This window comes from Amphibalanus amphitrite, unplaced genomic scaffold, assembly GCF_019059575.1.
Source record: "Amphibalanus amphitrite isolate SeventyFive unplaced genomic scaffold, NRLGWU_Aamphi_draft 000392F_arrow, whole genome shotgun sequence".
Classification (NCBI taxonomy): Eukaryota; Metazoa; Arthropoda; class Thecostraca; order Balanomorpha; family Balanidae; genus Amphibalanus; species Amphibalanus amphitrite.
In genome coordinates this window covers 258,823-277,752 of record NW_024881886.1, presented here as the reverse complement: position 1 = coordinate 277,752, position 18,930 = coordinate 258,823, and the positions used below count along the sequence as shown (strand labels likewise).

General features: G+C 49.7%; 1 protein-coding gene across 16 annotated transcripts in view; it reads right to left on the bottom strand.

Annotated features, from left to right (window-relative positions):
• The window catches only part of LOC122390348 (protein grainyhead-like), a 74,716-nt gene that overhangs the window by 28,669 nt on the left and 27,117 nt on the right, over positions 1-18,930 (bottom strand). For 8 of the 16 annotated variants that reach the window (XM_043383207.1, XM_043383206.1, XM_043383217.1 and 5 more), the window contains exon 2: positions 8,806-9,042. In XM_043383207.1, the coding sequence (XP_043239142.1) occupies positions 8,806-9,042 (237 nt within the window). Of the gene's footprint in view, positions 1-2,797; positions 3,590-8,805; positions 9,043-16,578; positions 16,639-18,930 lie in introns of those variants that run through there. The other 8 variants (XM_043383209.1, XM_043383210.1, XM_043383218.1 and 5 more) reach the window with 3 other exon arrangements.

The window sequence follows — 18,930 nt, the reverse complement described above, 5'->3', positions numbered from 1 at the left end:
GATGATGCTGATTGATGATGCTCAACTATTCCCTGAATTCTAGTTGCATGAATTGCATGCACCATAGCTTAGAGTACAAGCGTTCATTCACAAACTCAGATCTCCACGACAGTCATCCACCATATATAACAATCACCATGGCAGCTGACAGTCCTACGACGTCGTTTGCACTTCCTAACCTCGATCCTAACGCCCGATGACCGCGATTGCAATGACCGGCGCGGGGTCATCAAACTACCGCAACCGTCACCACGCTGCTCTCCTTTGACAAAGGGCCGACCGTCTCTGTCAATGTGCTCATGCCCATGTAGCAGCATGGCGTCGCACCTCCCCGGGGGCACTATGCATGCACGGCCGGGCGACACGACCAATATGTAAATTTAACGGCGCAGCGGCGTGCCACGCATGCGCGCTGCAGTGACAAGATCGCTTCGATTGGGTGCAGACCACGCAGCCATCCGCGGGGCCGACGCAGGTGGGCCTCTCTGGAGCGGCGCGGTTTCGTCTGGGCTGCCCTCAGCGGCTGAGACGGGGTCTATACAGAGAGCGGCCTGGCCGAAAAGGGAACAATCAGCCGCGGTGCGGTGCACTCGTGATCGCAGTGGATGAGGCGGCAGTGTTCCTGGCGTCCGAACAGCCCCACTGGCCTTCGACGGAGCGTGACTGTCAGCAACGCCATCCAGGAAGTGGTCAAACAATTCAAATTGAGCCAAGTGCTCAGCCCTCCAGCGAGCAAACGAACCTGTTGACTGCCTCGTTCCCAACGTTTAGCATAGTTTATTTATCAGTGCAACCATAACCTAAGACTATCTTGCATGTCGGATGGATCGTAAGCAGTTTCGCTCGCAATATCGTGCCTCGTGGCGAGCGCCCGTCAAAATGGCGTCTTGGACGTGATCGCAGCCATATGACAGTCACTCATGAGCGTCGTGTAATCGCCAGTACCGCTGCGCCAGCCGCGCCATATTCGGCGCGCTGGCGGCATGATCGGCGCACCCCGCTAATCTCAATTAGCGAAAAATCCACGGCCATCGTCGCCAAGCCGCTCGGGGCCGTGCCGTGGTGATTAGCGAGCCGTAGCTGCCGATCATTCGCTCACTGCCAGGATTTGCGACGCGAGATTCCAGGCAAGATGATGCGAGATGTCGTAAAACCTTGCAAAACGCATAACACAATGCAAAATGTCTTTAAATATCATGAAAAGCCCAAATCGTCGAGAAACGTCCGACGATTCGTGTTGAGCTGCTGCGAGCCGCTAAATTGATAAGTTGTGTGATCTTCAAGGAGAACTCTATCGAAGGTATGCAGCGCTAAAAAGGCCATTGCCGAACAGCACACTCTACTATGTGGAGCTGTGAGAAGCAGTGGGGCGCTATGAAACACCATGGGGAGGGTGCGGGAAGCTGAGAAGTAGTTACGTCTGATCTAAGAAACCAAGGTGCAGAACACCACGTAATGAAGTGCTAGGCGCCCCATGACGATCTGCGCGGCACCCTACGAAGATCTGCCAGGCGCCCCGGGCGCGGAAACTACGGCGCAGCTCCGCCGTCGGGGCGCGAGACAAGTCGAGGCTATTCGACGCCTCGAGCTGACGTACCTCTCCGAGAGGCGCGCATACCAGCGCCGAGCCAGGTACCCAATTTGAGGAAACACCACCGAGCGCCGTCCGAGCGGCGTCCGAGCGGCGCCGGGCCACAGTTTTATGGCACGGACAACAGGTGCGAAGTAGCTCCGGGAGGGAGTTTGTGCCGCGGAGGGTCGCCGACAGTCCGACTGCGTCGTCAAACACAACTGTGTGCCATCGAGCAAAGGTCACGGGAGGCGGCGGCTTCAAACAGCAGGCGTCAGCCGACGGCCTTCGATCTGCGGACGCGCGCGCACACTGGTCTCATGGTGCGCGTGGCGGGAGGCCGGCCAAAAAGTTTCGGACAGGCGCTGATTTCGGCCCGCGGAGAAGCGGAATACGTCAGCTCGAGTCGGCTGGCCACGACGGATGACCGCCGACGACGTTTCACTTCAGCCAACCGGCTCTTGTATGATAAATTGCCCAAGCTAGTTAGGTGATGGCAGCTTGAGGGGATATTGATGAGATCGTGAGCCTCGCCGTCCACGGCAAACGGCGATGTGTTTACACTGCTCAGTCGTTCCGGGAAGCCGTTGACTGATCGTGCCTTCAGTTAGGTACCTGCTTGTTGATACTGTAAGTCATGCTTATGACATGCGACTTATTTTATGTAGAGATAGGTCAATTAGCGTTGGTTCTGAGGAAGTTGATGTATGATTGGTCTAAAATCCTTGCGAAAATTAGTGAACACAGATGTTCAGCTAAATGTGTCATCATTTTATGGTGTCGGCATGGATGAGATAACAGATTGATGAGTATTATATCATCCATGGTTCGGTCTATACCCTCGAATAAAACTCAGTTTACACTCAGTCTTTTCTTTCCCTTTGCCAATTTTCACTGGTGTATGGTCACTTCTCTGTTGTCATTCGAAAGGTCTCGCCACAGCACGAAATTATCACTGTCAGTCACTTCACGTGACACCCGTCACACCGTCCGTGACATACGCGTCACATGCAGCTCGTCCAAACTCAACTGTCACATTAGCGTCACGCAGTGCCCTCATCCCGTCCATCTCGACCAATGTCACCTAGAGGAACAGGTTCGGGTCCAGGCAGCCCGCGGGCGGGGCGGAAACACGACACGACGACTGAGGGCATCTCGTCGAACCTGCCCCGACCGGGCCCGGTGGGTGTCGACCCGCCCCGACCCGTCCCGACCCGTCTGGCTTACCCGAGCGACCAGCCGCGGAGATAGGCGTCCATCGTAGCCGCCAGTCAGCACCAAACTAGCGGGCACGCGCTAGCCGCGCGCCGCCGGCCGGCCGCCACCAGCGCCGGAGAAAGTACCCGTGCCCCGTCGACGCCGCGCCGCCGCCCCCAAAGGTGTCCGTCGACGGGTCGAGAGGGGTTCGACAGTCACCCGTCGACGGTGTGATCTAGGCCTCGATCCAGGATGGTGGTCCAAGACTGATCGGCAGCTGTGCGAACTGCAGACGTCGCTATGGCAGGCGAAGGCCGCGGTAAAAGCAGAAGTCGATCTCTTCAGTGGGTGGAGGAGGTCCTTCGTCTCTTCTGGATAGACGTGCCGAACAGATGTACGAGTGACAGCGTGTTGCAGTAGGTCAAATTTGTGATTCGGTCCTTTCGGGGTAAGATAAGTCTGCAAGTTACCGCCATGGCATTTGAAGGTTGAACTGATCGGCCGACCATCGAAGTGAGAAACAATATTTTTAGCGCTGGCTTCTAGAGGTGGCGAGGACAGGATTCTTCACAAACAAAAACATTGGAGTTAAGATCATATCTTCCAGTTGGGGCTTCTGGAGCTTGTAGTGCCGTTTTCATACTAGAAACGCTGGGGACGATAGAGAAGCTAGCTTGAATGTCCTGCCACGTGTTGTTCCAGAAGACGGTTACCACATTCTTGGATGTTTGCAAGGCATCTTCTTGGTGCAGAGTGACAGCCAGACTCTGAAGCGATAACCTCAAAGCTCCTTCGGTGGTGGCTTGCAATAAGTAATGAAGATTATACGTCTTAAATTTGTAATGCTGCTTACGTAATGTGTATAAATATTTAAGCACCGCTGATGTGATTAGGTTGGTGGCTTTGAGTGAAACCTGAGCGAAGATGAAAAGTAATTACGGGTGCGGTAACCAACACAAGCACAACACAAAATTCCTTTAGATAAGTTGTTTTTAGTTAACCACTAAAAACACTTCCGTGCACATATTTTGTGCTTGTGCAAGCGTTGTATACATATAATCTTTTAACAAAAAATTTCAAAGATACAACCAGCTGCATCCCTCTGAGCCTATCACCCAGGTCATCCCTCAACGACCAGCAGACCGCTACTCCTCACCAACAACCCATTTTGTAGTTTCACCCCATCCACCCTAACATCTCAGCCGTCGGCGACGAGTAGGTAAGCAGCGTGGCGGTGCGCCAGCTCTGCCTCAAGCGCGCCGTTTTGCGGGCCGATTAGTGGCGTGACATGTGTGATGGAGGGCCGGCGCTGTCACCTTTTGTTCCCGCCTTGATTGAGAGCTCAGAAGCAGCGCGGCCGGGTGGGGTCTCGGTCTCCGGAGGACCGGCATGGGAAGTCGGGACGGGGCGGCGCGTCTCTGGTGATTCCATAATGAGGTCGTAGCCCGAGGGGTTGTCAGGTGGCCAGAAGGCCAGGTAGGGTGTGTGGGAGCTGCGGTGTCAGTAGGCCAGGCGCCGGAAAACCACATGACAACAAAACAGGAATGGTAAACAAAGGGGGATGAAAAACTCGACGGAATTCCTATATACCATGCTTTTTATGATAAAATAACTTATATATGCAGTTTTTAGATAACCTTCGATTGAAATCTCAAGTGATTTCGAAGTGCCTACTATATTGGACGCGTGAGCTACTGCAGAATTATCCAATATCCATTGATGCAATATTGGTTCACAACTGCGTCAAGTAGCATTACCAACACCCCTCCCCTCTTCCCTGTCTAAGTACGGTGACCTGATGACGACAGATAAACCGAGGCCCCTGGGTGGTGCCTGGTCAGTGGTCAGTGGCCATATCCACCGTCCAGCCCAAAGGCGGCTGCTGCCTGATGTCGGGCCCCCAGAGTGACGACAGCTTCAGGGGCCCAGATCGGTGACTGACTCAGCCTCCCACACCGACGACAAGTTCTGCCCCACCCCCTCGAGCGGCAACTGGTTTGACCCCTCCCCCATAGAAGCTCAGACGCAGTCGCACCCCGGGGAGCGGCGTCACGTTCACCTGTAGCTCGCGCTGGCTGCGGCGGGACCGCCCACGGCGCCGGCTGCCGTCCTCGCCGACCCGCCGGCACTGGGGCGTGCTCCGTTCACTGTCCATCGGACAGAGGACAGACCATAAATCCGCCACGGACCTCAGCACCTCCCGTCCGGAGAAAACGGCCTCCGGAGCGCCCTGTGGGTGCCCCGCGCACTGGGCGCAAGCCTCCGCCGCCGCCGCGCGCCCGAAGCGTCCGACCGAGAGAAGCGCAGTGAGACTAAACAGCGAAACGGCCTTAGCGGAGATGGCTTCGATCGGAGGCGAACAAAAATGGACTGCGGCGCCGGCGAGCGGCGTCCGGTGCCGGCTTTGTGTGAGTGCGGTATTTATCTGTGCGGCGGAGATGGACGGGTCGCGTCGCCCGGCCGCCCCGGGGCTGCCCCCAGGCGGGATTTGGGAGATGTGTGATGGCGGGTGCTAGCTCCGTGTTTCACTTAGTGTTGGATCCGTCTTTCACTTAAAGTATCGAGAGTGGCTCGGTCTGAATTTCGGAGGGCAGTTAGCCGTGTGGTGTCATGGTGAGTGAATTGGGAAATGCGTGACTATTAGAAAAGGTAATGGGCCGACGCGTGTATGTGATAAATTGTGGAGCTGCGAGCTTTGAATAGCGATTATCATATAATCATACACCATAAGGCTGCGATTACTGAGCTATGGTCGGCTCGTGAGCGATCTGAATCACTTTCGTTATTCCAGGTAACTGTTGGAGCTGATACAGTAGAATATGACGTCATATGGCAATCGTATCTTTATCTTCTTAGGCTTGTTCGTTGATTTAGGCTAGGCTACATGCAAATAACAAAACATAGTTACGGTTACAAAACACTGAACAACCGCGATGTTTAATAGCAAAAGAACATAGTTTGACAGGCATTTTTATTGTTAAATAATTACCTAAGGAACACCTGTCAAACGGAGATGTCATGAAACAGCATGACGGGTATTCTACCTTAGCTCATTAATAACCTTTACATATACAAACAAGAAGTCAGTAAAACAACAGCTAACTTCCACCAATGATGACCCATATGACTAATTAGAAGCTGCCAAATGGTCTCAGTTGTAGGTAACTATCTTCATCACTGTTAAGGATAAGGACCAATTAAACCAGCGGTCTGTGACGACTAAAAACGCACGTCACTGCCCTGACCCGACGAGTTTTTCAATGATCCCTGGGACCAGCGGAATTCAGTCACCTGAGCTTCCGCATTGTCCGCGCGGAGGTCACTGATTGGTGCTCACAATGCAAATGAGTCATCCGTCAAACGGACTGGGCAAAAACGTTGCAATCAACGACCCCAAAACAACATTCTCAGTCAGTTTTGCATGGGCTGAGTTAGCTGAGTTATCCCAGTGGCGAGCACCATGCGTGATTTCGTGTAATGTCAATAACAGTAGTGTTGGTTTTAGTAACGGAATTGAGGGATGCACAATGCATTATCATACGCCGTTTCTGTGGGTAACGTATAGTTAACGCGGATGTGCAGATAAAGCACAGTTTACATAGCAGGGTTACGGTGTTGCCAGACGTGTCGGTGCCTCTTTGGCACAGATCTGGCCACGGGACCGGTCCTGCGGCTCTCCCAGTTCCATTCCTGATTGTGGGATTGTGGCGAACTGGCAACCGCTTTTGGGGAAAAGTTACTTCCTTTTTCGAGATCGTGTACCGATGCACAAAGAGGTTGTTTCCATGTCAATACCGTACATCAAACTGCTTACGTTACTAACGGCCTTTGCTCGCTTCCTTTGTAGTTTAGTACCTATCATTATTACGGTGATTTTTATAAGGTAAGTTTTACAGTTTATGCGCAGTTCACTCATCAACTTGATTGAAACAAACAAAACTTGGTTCCTACAATTTCTGACAAGAATGTGCGATGCAAGTGGGCTGATACATGTATACCTAAGCATTCTCCTTACTAAAAGTCGATTGACTGGAGCATTCCATTGCTGGAATCGACACTAATTAGAGTGTTTTTGTAAAACACACCTACTCGTATTGAGGTCAATGCTTATATAACCACAATCAAAACATAGAGACCAATTAGGCTTTCATTGCACAATGCAGTAGCGTGAGGCTTTTACGGAAAATATCGTCAAAGCCTCAAAACAAATACCTTAAAGGAGTAACCAATTGTTTTCTAAGAATAAAACAATGAAACTATCTTAATTACTTCAACGCATCGTATTTAAAGTGCTTACAATAAAACTTAGTGGAAATATAAGTATGAAAGCAATTTAGCCGATGGGTACGGGTTTGTTATTTGTGAACTAATAGCTACAGTACTTTCTACGCTGTTTCAAAACATCTGTAAATTGGTTGCAATGCAGTAAAGTTGGTAGCATTTCATCGTGATCATCCTATCAGTTTCTCTTTTTTTACTGTTAGTTACCAACAGCGTAAACTGCCGGTATGGGTTGCAGTATCCCTCATTCGTGGCTCAATCAAAATGTTTCAGCGGTTCTGCCGCGCCATTCGACGTACTCTGACGAGCAGACCTATCATCCCGCGCAAACATTCACTCTGCAAATTTCGCAACTCCGCAGGCACGTCTGACGCATCAACTCTCCGAAAATGCGAGTCTACTGAAGCCACTCTCATTTCCTGCCTTGTCACACATCCTTTTCAGATAGAATCGCGGCGGATTAACTCTGCAATCTGCGGTGTTTCGCCGCTTTTGAGCCCCATCACCGGCCATTTTTGCCGGCGCCGCCCCGTGTGGTCGTGTCTCCGGCTGCAAATGTTGTCTGACGGGTGCTTAGTGAGGTCAGTGTCTGGCCGCAGATGACCTCTCCGTGACCCGGCGTGGTTCACAGCGTGCAACATTAACCGCCTCTGACAGCCGACACACGGAGAATTTCCACAAGTGGTGGAATTAGAAGGTCTTGGGTCAGAGCCGGTGAATTTTTCGCTTAGCTGTTGAGTGCTAGGTAGTCAGCCATTGCCAGTTGCCCAATGCTAATCTGATGCGTAGTTTCCGGGATTAAAGGAATCTGCAATGCACATTCACTAATAATTCTCATGAAGTTGGCAACTATTGGAGTTATGAAATGTATGTGGTGGCAGCATTTGCAAGTTTTTCCACTATTTAGCTGATATGAGCAATACACTCCCCTATGTTTCTCAATGCAATGCTAACAGATCATTTATCAATATCGGATAGCTTAAGCATACAAGATAAATGGTCAACAGACATGTTAGCATTATGAAACACATTATGAACATCGTATCGAAGTTTTATGAATTGTATTCATTGGATGATAATGCCACTATCCTAGGTATCCTGTTTATTTTAGCAATGAGCTGTATCTACATACAGCTGCTTCCAGTTGATTGGCTTTACGTAACTGCAGTTGGAACTTGGAAGCATCGTCCAACTTGTTTTGATACGAGTAAAATTAAGGATATAGCGTTATGCTCTTTCAATTCAAATACAATACTGGAACCACGCTCAAGACAGGCTAAAACAGACAGCTTCATCGTTGTGATCTTGACATGATTGGAAAACCAATGAAAGAAATAAACAGAAAAAAGAAAGAAGAGAGAGAGAGATAGAGATAGAGAGAGAGAGAGAGAGAGAGAGAGAGAGAGAGAGAGAGAGAGAGAGAGAGAGAGAGAGAGAGAGAGAGAGAGAGAGAGAGAGAGAGAGAGAGAGAGAGAGATACGGACAGAGGCAGCCAGAGACAGAGATAGAGACAGAGATAAAGACAGAAGAGACAGAGATGGACAGAGAGACAAGGAGAGACAGAGACAAGAGACAAGGAGAAGCAGAGACAGAGAGACAAGGAGAGACAGACAGACAGACAGACAGACAGACAGACAGACAGACAGACAGACAGACAGACAGACAGACAGACAGAGACAGAGACAGAGTTACAGACAGACACGAGGACCTCAGCCCGACTCTAGGTGCTCTAACGCCTCTCCCACATCTCTACTCACCTATACGAGTAGTCATACATAACGGTCTGCTGGTGCTGCTCGCTGGGCGCTCCCTGGATGTTGAGCATGGCTGATGTGGCGGCCGTCAGGGGGTGCTCATAGCTGACCCTCCAGCTGGGCTGTGACCCGGCCAGAGCCCCCGGGTCGCCGGGAGCTCCGAGTGTGTGCTCCGGTGGGGGTGGCGGCGGGGGCGGGGGCGGGGGCGGCTCAGCTGGCGGTGATCCGTCCCGCGACCTGCTGAACAGAAGAGGTCACAGGTCAGCCGTCAGGAGTGGTAGAGGTCAGTGCTGGGGTCAGCCGCGGGTCACAGCGCTGACTACCTGTCAGTTGACACCCGCTCGCTGTCCGCGGTGTCAGTGTGTGATCACAGGTCCCCACGGAGACCGCACTGACCGGAGTAATGTGTGGGACAGCCGTGTGCAGTCGGCGCCGCTCGATTGGGATGTGACTGTTAATAATTACCATCGATGAGCGACGGTCGTGCCATTAGCAGGTCGTTTATATTCCGGCGCCGGGATCTGTGCACATTCGGTGCCGTACGGGCCATGTACTGGCCGGTGCTGGCCCCCCTCTCGATCATTTTTATAGCATTGCTCATGACATCGGTCGGGTCGAGGTGTGAGCGAAGTGAGCACAGCGTAATTTATATGAAATGTGACCCGTATGTAACTACCATAGCTCACTTACGCCCATGAACAGTGGTTTGGTAAGAGTAAGAACTTGTCATGCAGTGAATAACGGGATGAATCCGTCTTAATTGTGGCGGACTTATCACGATAAGACTCGTGTTGTGTATATGATATACACACAAAGTTTTGATTCAATATTGTTCAAAGTTATCCAAAAAAGTAAAACAAGGCAACCATGTTTCTTTTCTGTTCCTTGTTCAATTCTCCAGAACCTTTCTTATTTTGGGGGAACAATTATCTTCGACATTGTCAAACAAGATCAGTCCCGATAGCCTGCAGAACATTTGCTCCTTATCATTTGAAATTGAGCTACAGTCCGAATGATAATCACTATATCTGCACGCCTATTCATGCTCTGCGTCTTCAGATATAATGTTCGTCGAGGATATCATCTTAAAGGGACACTCCCACCTTAACATTAGTTTTGAGTTGAGATAGCCAAATTGGTGGCCATGGCCTGCAAATACCGGTTTGGGCACTCACAACATCGACAAATGCTTTAATTCGGAGATATGGAATTTCAAACTTGCAGTTTTCGGATTCTAAGGGGCTAGTGCATTGGTATGCCCCTTAGAATTTGTGACGTCAGCGGAGATCTAACGATTTTTAAATCTTTTACTAAAACGTTTGGTAGCACGCGGTGGTATATGCTGCTTTGCGCGCAACAAATGCCGCACTTTCAAATAAAGTCGCTAGGAAAAGCGGAGATCCCAAAAAGTAAACAAAAGTAAAAGTCTAATATCTTGAAAACCGGTGAATATTTTTCGATGAAATTTGGTAGATATTCGTTTTCGCTCTTTCTGAACCGAGCGACATCACTTTCGTGCCAAATTCATTAACTTTTTTGAAGGTGGGAGGGTCCCTTTAAATATGCTCGTTAGCACGCCTCTTGTAGCGGGCGGCCGGGTTTTTAATCGCTTGATATGATCGGGTGACTTCACACATCCCTCACTCGTCACAGAGCTCCGTGAATGTCATCACGAACGGCTCAGTACCAGTAGAGCTATTATTGCCCTTGTTATGACCGTGAATAACTGCCTTGTCTTATCGTTGAGCTACAAGCGTCACATTAGCTAAAATACTGTCCTCTCACGCTACCAAAGTGACACCTTTGCTCCTGTCTTCGGTTACAGTGGCGTGGCTGCGCTGCTTCATTCGTCGCCCATGCTAATAGTTTGACCAGCTTTCGACTATGATTTCAGTTTTTGAGATGAAAGAGATGATCGAAGGTTTGTTGGAGAATCAAGCTCAGTGCTTACAACCATCATCAGCGCCAGTCTCGTGGGCATTTGAAACTCTCTTCTAAAAGCCCGAATATATTGGAACGTTTTAATTGAATTCCTGTCTGAGTCTCAAGTCCAAGGGTAGGCCAGCCACCAGTCAGAGATATTTTCCATTTTACGCTGACGGGAAGCAGTCGCTCATACTGCGCTCACTCCCTGTGTGCATCATTGACACATTGTATGAGACTTCATATCATATCTTCATATCTTCATATCAGTGAAGAGGGACCCTCAACACAGTCATACGCCGCCGTCTGCCGATTTACCGTTACCGTAAATGCCCGTTGCGTCAGCGCAGACAGGCAGCTCTCAGAGTTCTGGGAACGGGTATTTTTGAAATATTACTTATCTTGTTCTACTGGTTCTAAGAAGCTCAAATTGGTCATTCGGAGGCCTTATGGTCGGTATCAAACACCCCTGCCCATGAATTAACCACTCGCAATCTGGTAATAATGCGCCCATCGCCTGTCTTAACGACTTGAGATAGCATCAGGCATGACTTGATTGCTGAAGTTCGGATAATGAGAAAAAGATACAGGTGCAGTTACCTGGCTCACACGACACGGACGAATGTATTCAAGGTAGCTTACTTAACAACTTCCTTCTGACGCACCTTGTACGGACTTGCATGCGTGCCAGCAAGCACAATTCACATTACAGCCATGGGGCTCAAACTACATACAATACTATTGGCGGCAATCCGACTTTGTCAGCACAGCCGTTGGCCTATGATTTATTCTCAGCTTAGCACAGCAGCAGAAAGGCATTTGCAGTCCGTCTCTGATAGATACACGCAATCAAAAGTGATTTGTGCCGCCCGTAACTGTCCGTACCATGGCAGAGCCATTATCGGTAGGATGCATTACGACTCGACCGCTGCCTGTGTCACGGGACGCCGTGATCTGAAGGGCGTTCCGAACAATTAAGATAATTGTTGTACAAGATCGTGTAGGCAGGTAGGTATCCCTCGGGAATAATTGAAGGACGACCTTTGTGTGTCTCAGCAGTGTGCTGTGTATGTAGCTATGTGCCGAAGTTCGTTGTGCTGTTCGTGTCGACGCCAACCTTTAAGGAAGCATTCAACTTTGACATTATTGCTTCTGACGTAGTTCATGAACTTATCCGTTCGTTAACTCATAAAATAATCCGTTTGTTAGCCCATCAGTTAATTTGCCCGTCAGTTTGTTAGGTCATCAGTTCATTAGTCAATCATTTTATTGCTTCATTATCATTTGCAACAGCATTAGTTTTCTGTGGCCCGGAAGATAGCGGAGCGGCGAAGGTTTCATCACTTTCATGGATCTTGCAACTTTAAGTTACGTTTGTATAACAGGTACGCGCTTGAGCTTGGCAATGTTCATCGAAAGAGGAAATTCGGGTTTCATACGTCTCTTTATTCAGCAATCAGCATTTACACAGAAGTCTATTGAGAATAGTTTGGCGGCATTTCAATGCAGAGTTAACACGCGCAGTGGAAGGGTTGCGAGTACTACGCCCAGTGGAAGGGGGGGCGGATGTCGCCCCCCCTAAGATCTCAGCTCCCACTGGAGCTAGAAAGACGAAATTTGGAGGGTAGGTGGGGGCTATGGGGAACTCTATTGTGTGTGAATTTCGTGACCCTAGGTCAATATCTTCAAGGTCAAATGAGGTCAAATGTGGTTCCGCCCCCCCCTTCCACTGCGCGTGTTAAAGGGACCCTCCCACCTTAACATTAGATTTGAGTTGAGATAGCCAAAATGGGGTCCCTGGCTCACAATTACCGGTTTCGGCACTCACAACATCGAGAAATGCCTTAAATCGGAAATATTGAATTTCAAAATTGCAGCATTTTGATCAGAGGGGCTAATGCATAGGAATACCCCTCTGAATGTGTGACGTCAGCGCAGATATCTAACAATTTTTAAATGTTTGACTAAAACGTTTTGTAGCACGCGGTGGTATATGCTATTTGCGCGCAACATCTGCCGCAAACGCCGCACTTCTAAAATAAAGTCGCTAGAAACAGCGGAGATCCCAAAAAAGTAAACAAAAGTAAAAGTATAATATCTTGAAAACCGGTGAATATTTTTCGGTGAAACTTGGTAGATATTCGTTTTTGCTCTTTTTGAACCGAGCGACATCACTTTCATGCCAATTCATAAACTTTTTTGAAGGTGGGAGGGTCCCTTTAAGGTTTCAACGAGTACGGTCATAGCGCGCGCCCCGCAGTATTCCTCGGCCGGTGAAAAGTTGCGTTCCTATGTACTGTTGCAGTCTCTGGTGTTATTCTCCTAGGCGAAAGCAGTCTCTCAGCCCAGCGTAAAATGGCGCCTCCCTTGTAGCACACTACGGGAAAGATGTATATTGCTTTGTGGTCAGTATGACAATCCTTAAACTTCATACAATTAGTTTTTTGATCATAGCTAGCCGATTTAGAGGCTAACCGGAAAACCATTGCCAATTGCTCAACCATCCAGAAGTCGTGCTGCCTGTGAGCTCCACTGAGCCACCAGGGCAGTCCAGTCTTCCCTACCACGTCACATTTCCCAGTACCGCTGGCCACATTCTACGAGCTACCTCTGTGCAGGTCGTCAATTCGGCTGACTCGGTCTCACCGGTCTTTGTGTTGAATCAGACACCCATTGGATCCCAGTGGTTTGCACGCGCATCTCTATTGGCAACCACTTTTAACCATGTTTTTGTCATGCACCACTCTCAATTGTGCAGTGCGTACTAGTCTACTACTATTTTTCAGTAGTTCTAAATATGACACTCTTCATTCCATTATTCAAAACAGCGGGTACACAGGATATACGGATGGCATCTGCCGGCCTCGTGAGCTCGCCTCGACCCAGTCACTGACGCGCGAGACTTCCTGTCCCACCGGAAAATACGCACCTGGCCGCGCGGCCCGACCACGAGCCGTGGAGCACTGTGGACACCTGTGGACGTGTGTGGACACTTGTGGACGCAGCTGGATCGGTGTGGACGTGGACGAGACGGCGCTGGGTCAGTGCGGGGAAGTGGATTGGTGCGGCGGGCTTTGGAAAGATGACGACATTTTGGATGGGGATGATGGCGACATTGGAGTGAATATGTCAAAGGAAACGGGTGGGGAATTGTTGGTTTTCGGATGGTTTAGTCAATATGACAACTTGGTTATTGGATTCAGGGATGATGGTGCAACTTCCATGAAGAACACTTCTGGCGCAATGTTATCGGTAGCTTGAATTGCAATTTATTGCACATCAGATTTCGCTGCAGTGGCTTCGCCACTGGTCTGTAACGTAGGTCATTGATCATGACATTAAAAGACCTGCATGATTTGCAATGTGAAATAAATCAATTAGGTCTAACAGAATATAATTTGCTATCGTGCCATCATTGAAGGGACTGCCTATAAAAACTATAAATCAGATAGTGTTCCCGTATCAGGATGAATTTCCGAGTAGTCAGGCGGAGTTTGACTTCTTGAAATCAGCGTGAAGAGCACCAGCGCTGATCCGCCCAAGAGTCGGTGCCGGCAAATCAACGCGCATCGCCAACTCGGCTCGGATAATCCTCGCAGAGGAAAGGCCGTGTCGACTGACCATTGAAGAGGCGGACAGGTCGCGTGAGGGGTGCTCGCACGCACGCGGTCAGACCAATACCTCTCCGCTTTACACAACAGCATTGCGCAAGTCGGCAGCTCTGCCAAAGCTGCAGGGCGCGCCGCTCTGAGCATTCTGTCCATCACGGAGATTCCGCGCCGGATTCGTTGATTAGCAACTGTTGCAGAATGGCACACGCGATGCCAGTGATCTGGCGTCGGGCGTTGGAGGCCCTATATCGGGTATACCAGAGCAGAGGCCATGCAAGATGAATCCCCAGTCCATGCCGAAACTCAATCGGTTGGAGATGATGCTAGATATACATGCAGAAAACAGCAGCCTATTTTCCATGTTTGGCCTAGGGCATTGCATAAAACAAGATGCACTACCATATCACATTTATCTTCAGTGGAAATCGACAGCCAGGTCCTCTCATTACACAATAGCCAAAGCATATACGATTATGCAAGCATATACGATGCTATGGTCAGCCGGCCATAGCACAGTTCTGTAATCAGGTAAGCTAGCACCATCAACAGCTGTTTTAAACATCTTCGTCGCTATTTTCGCTGTCGAATCGCGAATCATCACACAAAATCCGTGAAATAGAAATGAGAAGTGGCGCAACCTCTCACATTGAAGTTTGTAAGTACCGCAACAGCCAACTGTTCCCGTATGCTCTACTGAATTCACGGCTATACGGGCGCGCTTCGTCGCGTTCTGTGGCCAACCTGGCGCGCTTACGGCGGTCCTGGCGTCTCGGCGACGAAGGACGGCCGACTTGGCCGACTCGGACATAAACGGTTTTACAGCCAGTATAAAGGACGAGGCCGAAAACGCCGCGCTCTCCTTCGAGAGATTGTGTGAGAACAGAGACACAGAAATGAGAGAGAGAGAGAGAGAGAGAGAGAGAGAGAGAGAGAGAGAGAGAGAGAGAGAGAGAGAGAGAGAGAGAGAGAGAGAGAGAGGCGGGTGCACCTGGCTGGAGCTCGGGAGAAACGGCACGGATACCTCACAGTCCCCAGAGGACAGTCAGGGCCGGCAGTTGTTACGGACCCGTGTTTTGAAGACAGACATTAGCGTAGACGAGATATGTGAGAAAATTAGGTAAGATGGAAATTGTAGCTTGTGCCTGTAGTTTTGTTTGACAGTAACATATAAAAATTAGTATCGTAATACCATTTGTGTTGTCCTCATATTATCCAGCTTAGGGACATAAATCCCGTCATAGTATTTAAGTTTGAGTGATATTCGCTAAAAATGTTTTAAACATGACAAATGCATAATAAATGTGTATTTATTAACAGCCGGCAATTCAGTTTTTATCAAATACTTGCTTAGATACTGTTAAATTAACATAATGATTTATCATATGAAGTCACTCATATGACATTGTTTTTCGCCATGTATGGCCAAATACGCGATGTGCATAGGTAGATATAATGAGAAAAAATCTTAACTAGCAAATTTGTCAAGTTAATGTCTCTTATTGCATTATGAGGGATGCGTATACCTACGATAGGTATGTGATAACTGGTGTGGTGCATTTGATAGAGTCTATGTATTTTTTTTGTGTGGTTTAAAACAAAAGCCCATGCTACTCGGGCGAGTGTTGTTTCTCTACTTCAAAACTGATTCTATGGTTTAAGCGGTAAAAATAAAACAGCAACTGTTCAAAAGGGAGCGAGGAACATAAACCTCGAACAAATTTTCCATGGATAGGTACCTATATTGAGTCTACTTCAAAGCAAATAAGTTTTGATATTCCTACGTATTAAAAGTTTTTACCAAGTGCTTGGGGAATACAAAAATATTATTGAGTTCACTGCAGGTTTACCTTAAATTTTTAGATAGGTAGGCATTGCTTATCATCAAGGCTTAAAGGAGTCCATAAGACCAGGCGTGAAAATTTGGTTTGTCATTTATACCTTGTAGGTTCTCAACATGTTACATTTTATCTGTCATGTCAATAGCTTTGGATTGTTACACTTTTATGCACCTTACAGTGTATACGGTTTGGATTGGGACACCAACTGTAAAAGGCAAGTAGGAATAAAATATCCAGGTAGACCTCAAACCAGACACATTTTTAAAACCGGATCAAGAACAGAGCAAACCGGTTTGGCAGCCAATACTGGTTTCCGATCTTTCAAAAATATGGAAAAGACCGAGAAAAAAACTAACCCCACCGACCACTTCATCGGAAGTGGCCACTACTTCCCGTTCGCTCACCTGAGGAAGCTGAAAAGCGGCATTCCACACAACACTTGAGAGCGACACACGACCGGTCCTCCCGTTGACAATTAATATTAGCCTATGATTTGGACGGGCCCGATCGGGGCCGGCCGCAGTGGTGCCGCCTGGCGGCCAGAATCCGAAGCTGAGCGCTCGGACATGTCGCCACCGGGCAGCGTAAAAACACTCGCAGCTAATGAGCGGGTCCTTGGTGGGAAGCGGTGGCGCAGACACACTTCGATAAGACATCGCTAGAAACGGAGCCTAGCTATCTGGTCAGCCGGGGGCGGTCCGAAAATGGCCGCCGCAGCCGCCCTCGGGAGGGCAGAGCGACGGAGATAGAGCGGGGAGAGCAGGGAGGAGGGTGGACACTGACGAGCTCCGCCCTCGCCAGATGACGACCGACAGACGATAGACGACTGACGGGTGACGACCGGCAGACGACGGGTGACGGAGAGACGGCTGAGCGACGTCTGAGGGACAGCAGCGGAAGGGGCGATGACTGTTCATGGCTAGCCGATGATGGTTGCGACATGTGACATGAAGGATGATCGAAGTCCTATCAATGATGGAAGAGGATCAATGACGCTAAGGACTGACACTTAAAATACCCCAACTGCCAACCCATAGCCTATCGTTGATACTCATTTAAATTCAGCGAACAATATAAAGCATCGCCGCTCCGCGGAGGAGAGAACAAATGCACCAGTGTGCACCATGTCGCGTGCACTGGCAACATTCGCTGAAGTGCACTTACGTGTGTCGATCGTTAACATCATCCTCATCGACCCCCAGTAAAGCTGCAACGGACCCGGTGCCCGGGCCTCGGATCCTGCATCCCCTCTAACGCTAGCACCGCCACTTTTATGACACCGCGCTTACCATGACAACAGCAACTTTGTTTATTTACGATCCCGAGACACTTTGGGGATCGAATTACACCCATGTGACCTGACCTCTCCGTGTAGATTGCTGGGCTACACTGCGGGTGCGCGTCAATTTCTAATTCAACACTTCGACATCGCGCTGACGTTATATCATCTCGATCGACCACCAATCGGCCCCACCCGTCAAGTCTGGTGACACGATCACTTCCAACGCCCGCTGTCTCCGTCGTTAACGGTAAACGCGTCACTTCTGGGCTCTGTCCTTCACCAGTCGCACCTGCTTTTCTTCTCTCCTTTCTCTTCCCTCTCTCCTATAAGCTCTCTCTTTTACTCTTCCTTCCTTCTCTCTCTCTCTCTCTCTCTCTCTCTCTCTCTCTCTCTCTCTCTCTCTCTCTCTCTCTCTCCTCTCTCTCTCTCTCTCTCTCTTCTATGTGCTCTGTTTATCCATCTGTCTTTCTCTGGCTCTCTCTCTCTCTTCTTATCTCTTCTTTTCTCTTCGCTCTGTTTTCTTTTTTGTATCTGCCCCCTCCTTTATTTGTATCTCTCTCTCCCACACGCATTCTCTCTCTCTCTCTCTCTCTCTCTCTCTCTCTCTCTCTCTCTCTCTCTCTCTCTCTCTCTCTCTCTCTCTCTCTCTCTCTCTCTCTCTCTCTCTCTCTCTCTCTCTCTCCTCACGACCCACCAGCGTTCGTCCGCCTCCCACCATCTACGACCGATAGTTTTTGGTTTGTGCGTGCGTTCACGCAGCGCTCGATAAGCGTGGGACCAGTGTCTCTTATGGCGTGATGGTGGCCGTCTAGCGGCGTGAGAGAGACTCCCAACAATGGGGTCATCAGCGGCCGATACGTGACGTGACGCGCGGAGACGTGACGTGACGCCGACGGTAGTCACAGAGGTGTCACAGGGGTGGAGAGAGGGCAAAGCGGGGCGGCGCTCGGGCGAACGGGCGCGGAAGGGCGCCGCAGGGGTCTCACGGATGGGGTTACGTGAAAAGTCAGAAAGGCACGTGACAGCTGCAGCTGTTCTTTTGTAGTTGCTGGACGTTTCGATTTTCAATCTGCTTCCCCTTCATAGCCAGTCAGGGAGTTAGCTCCCCATTACGAATACAATTGAAACGATTTCATTACCACTACCACTCGGGCCATAGCGGCCTGTGAATGCCATAGCAGCAGACCATGCCAGCCGGTTCTCAGGGGCCTGGGAACAGGCAGGCTTGTGGCTGACCCAGTCCCAATGTGATACATGGCCCAGTAATGGCATCATGTCGCCTGCACGTGTGGGAAAGGTCGCAGGGGCTAAGTGGCGACACGTGTAGCGCGCCACCCGCGGTAAGTGGTGGACGATTTGCGGTCGGGCCGAGCTATCATTTCCTGCCCGGCGTGGGAGCTCGTGATTCGTGAAGCGTGACGCGTGAGGCGCCGGACGCGAGGCGTGAACGTGGTGCGTGATAGGGGTGTAACGG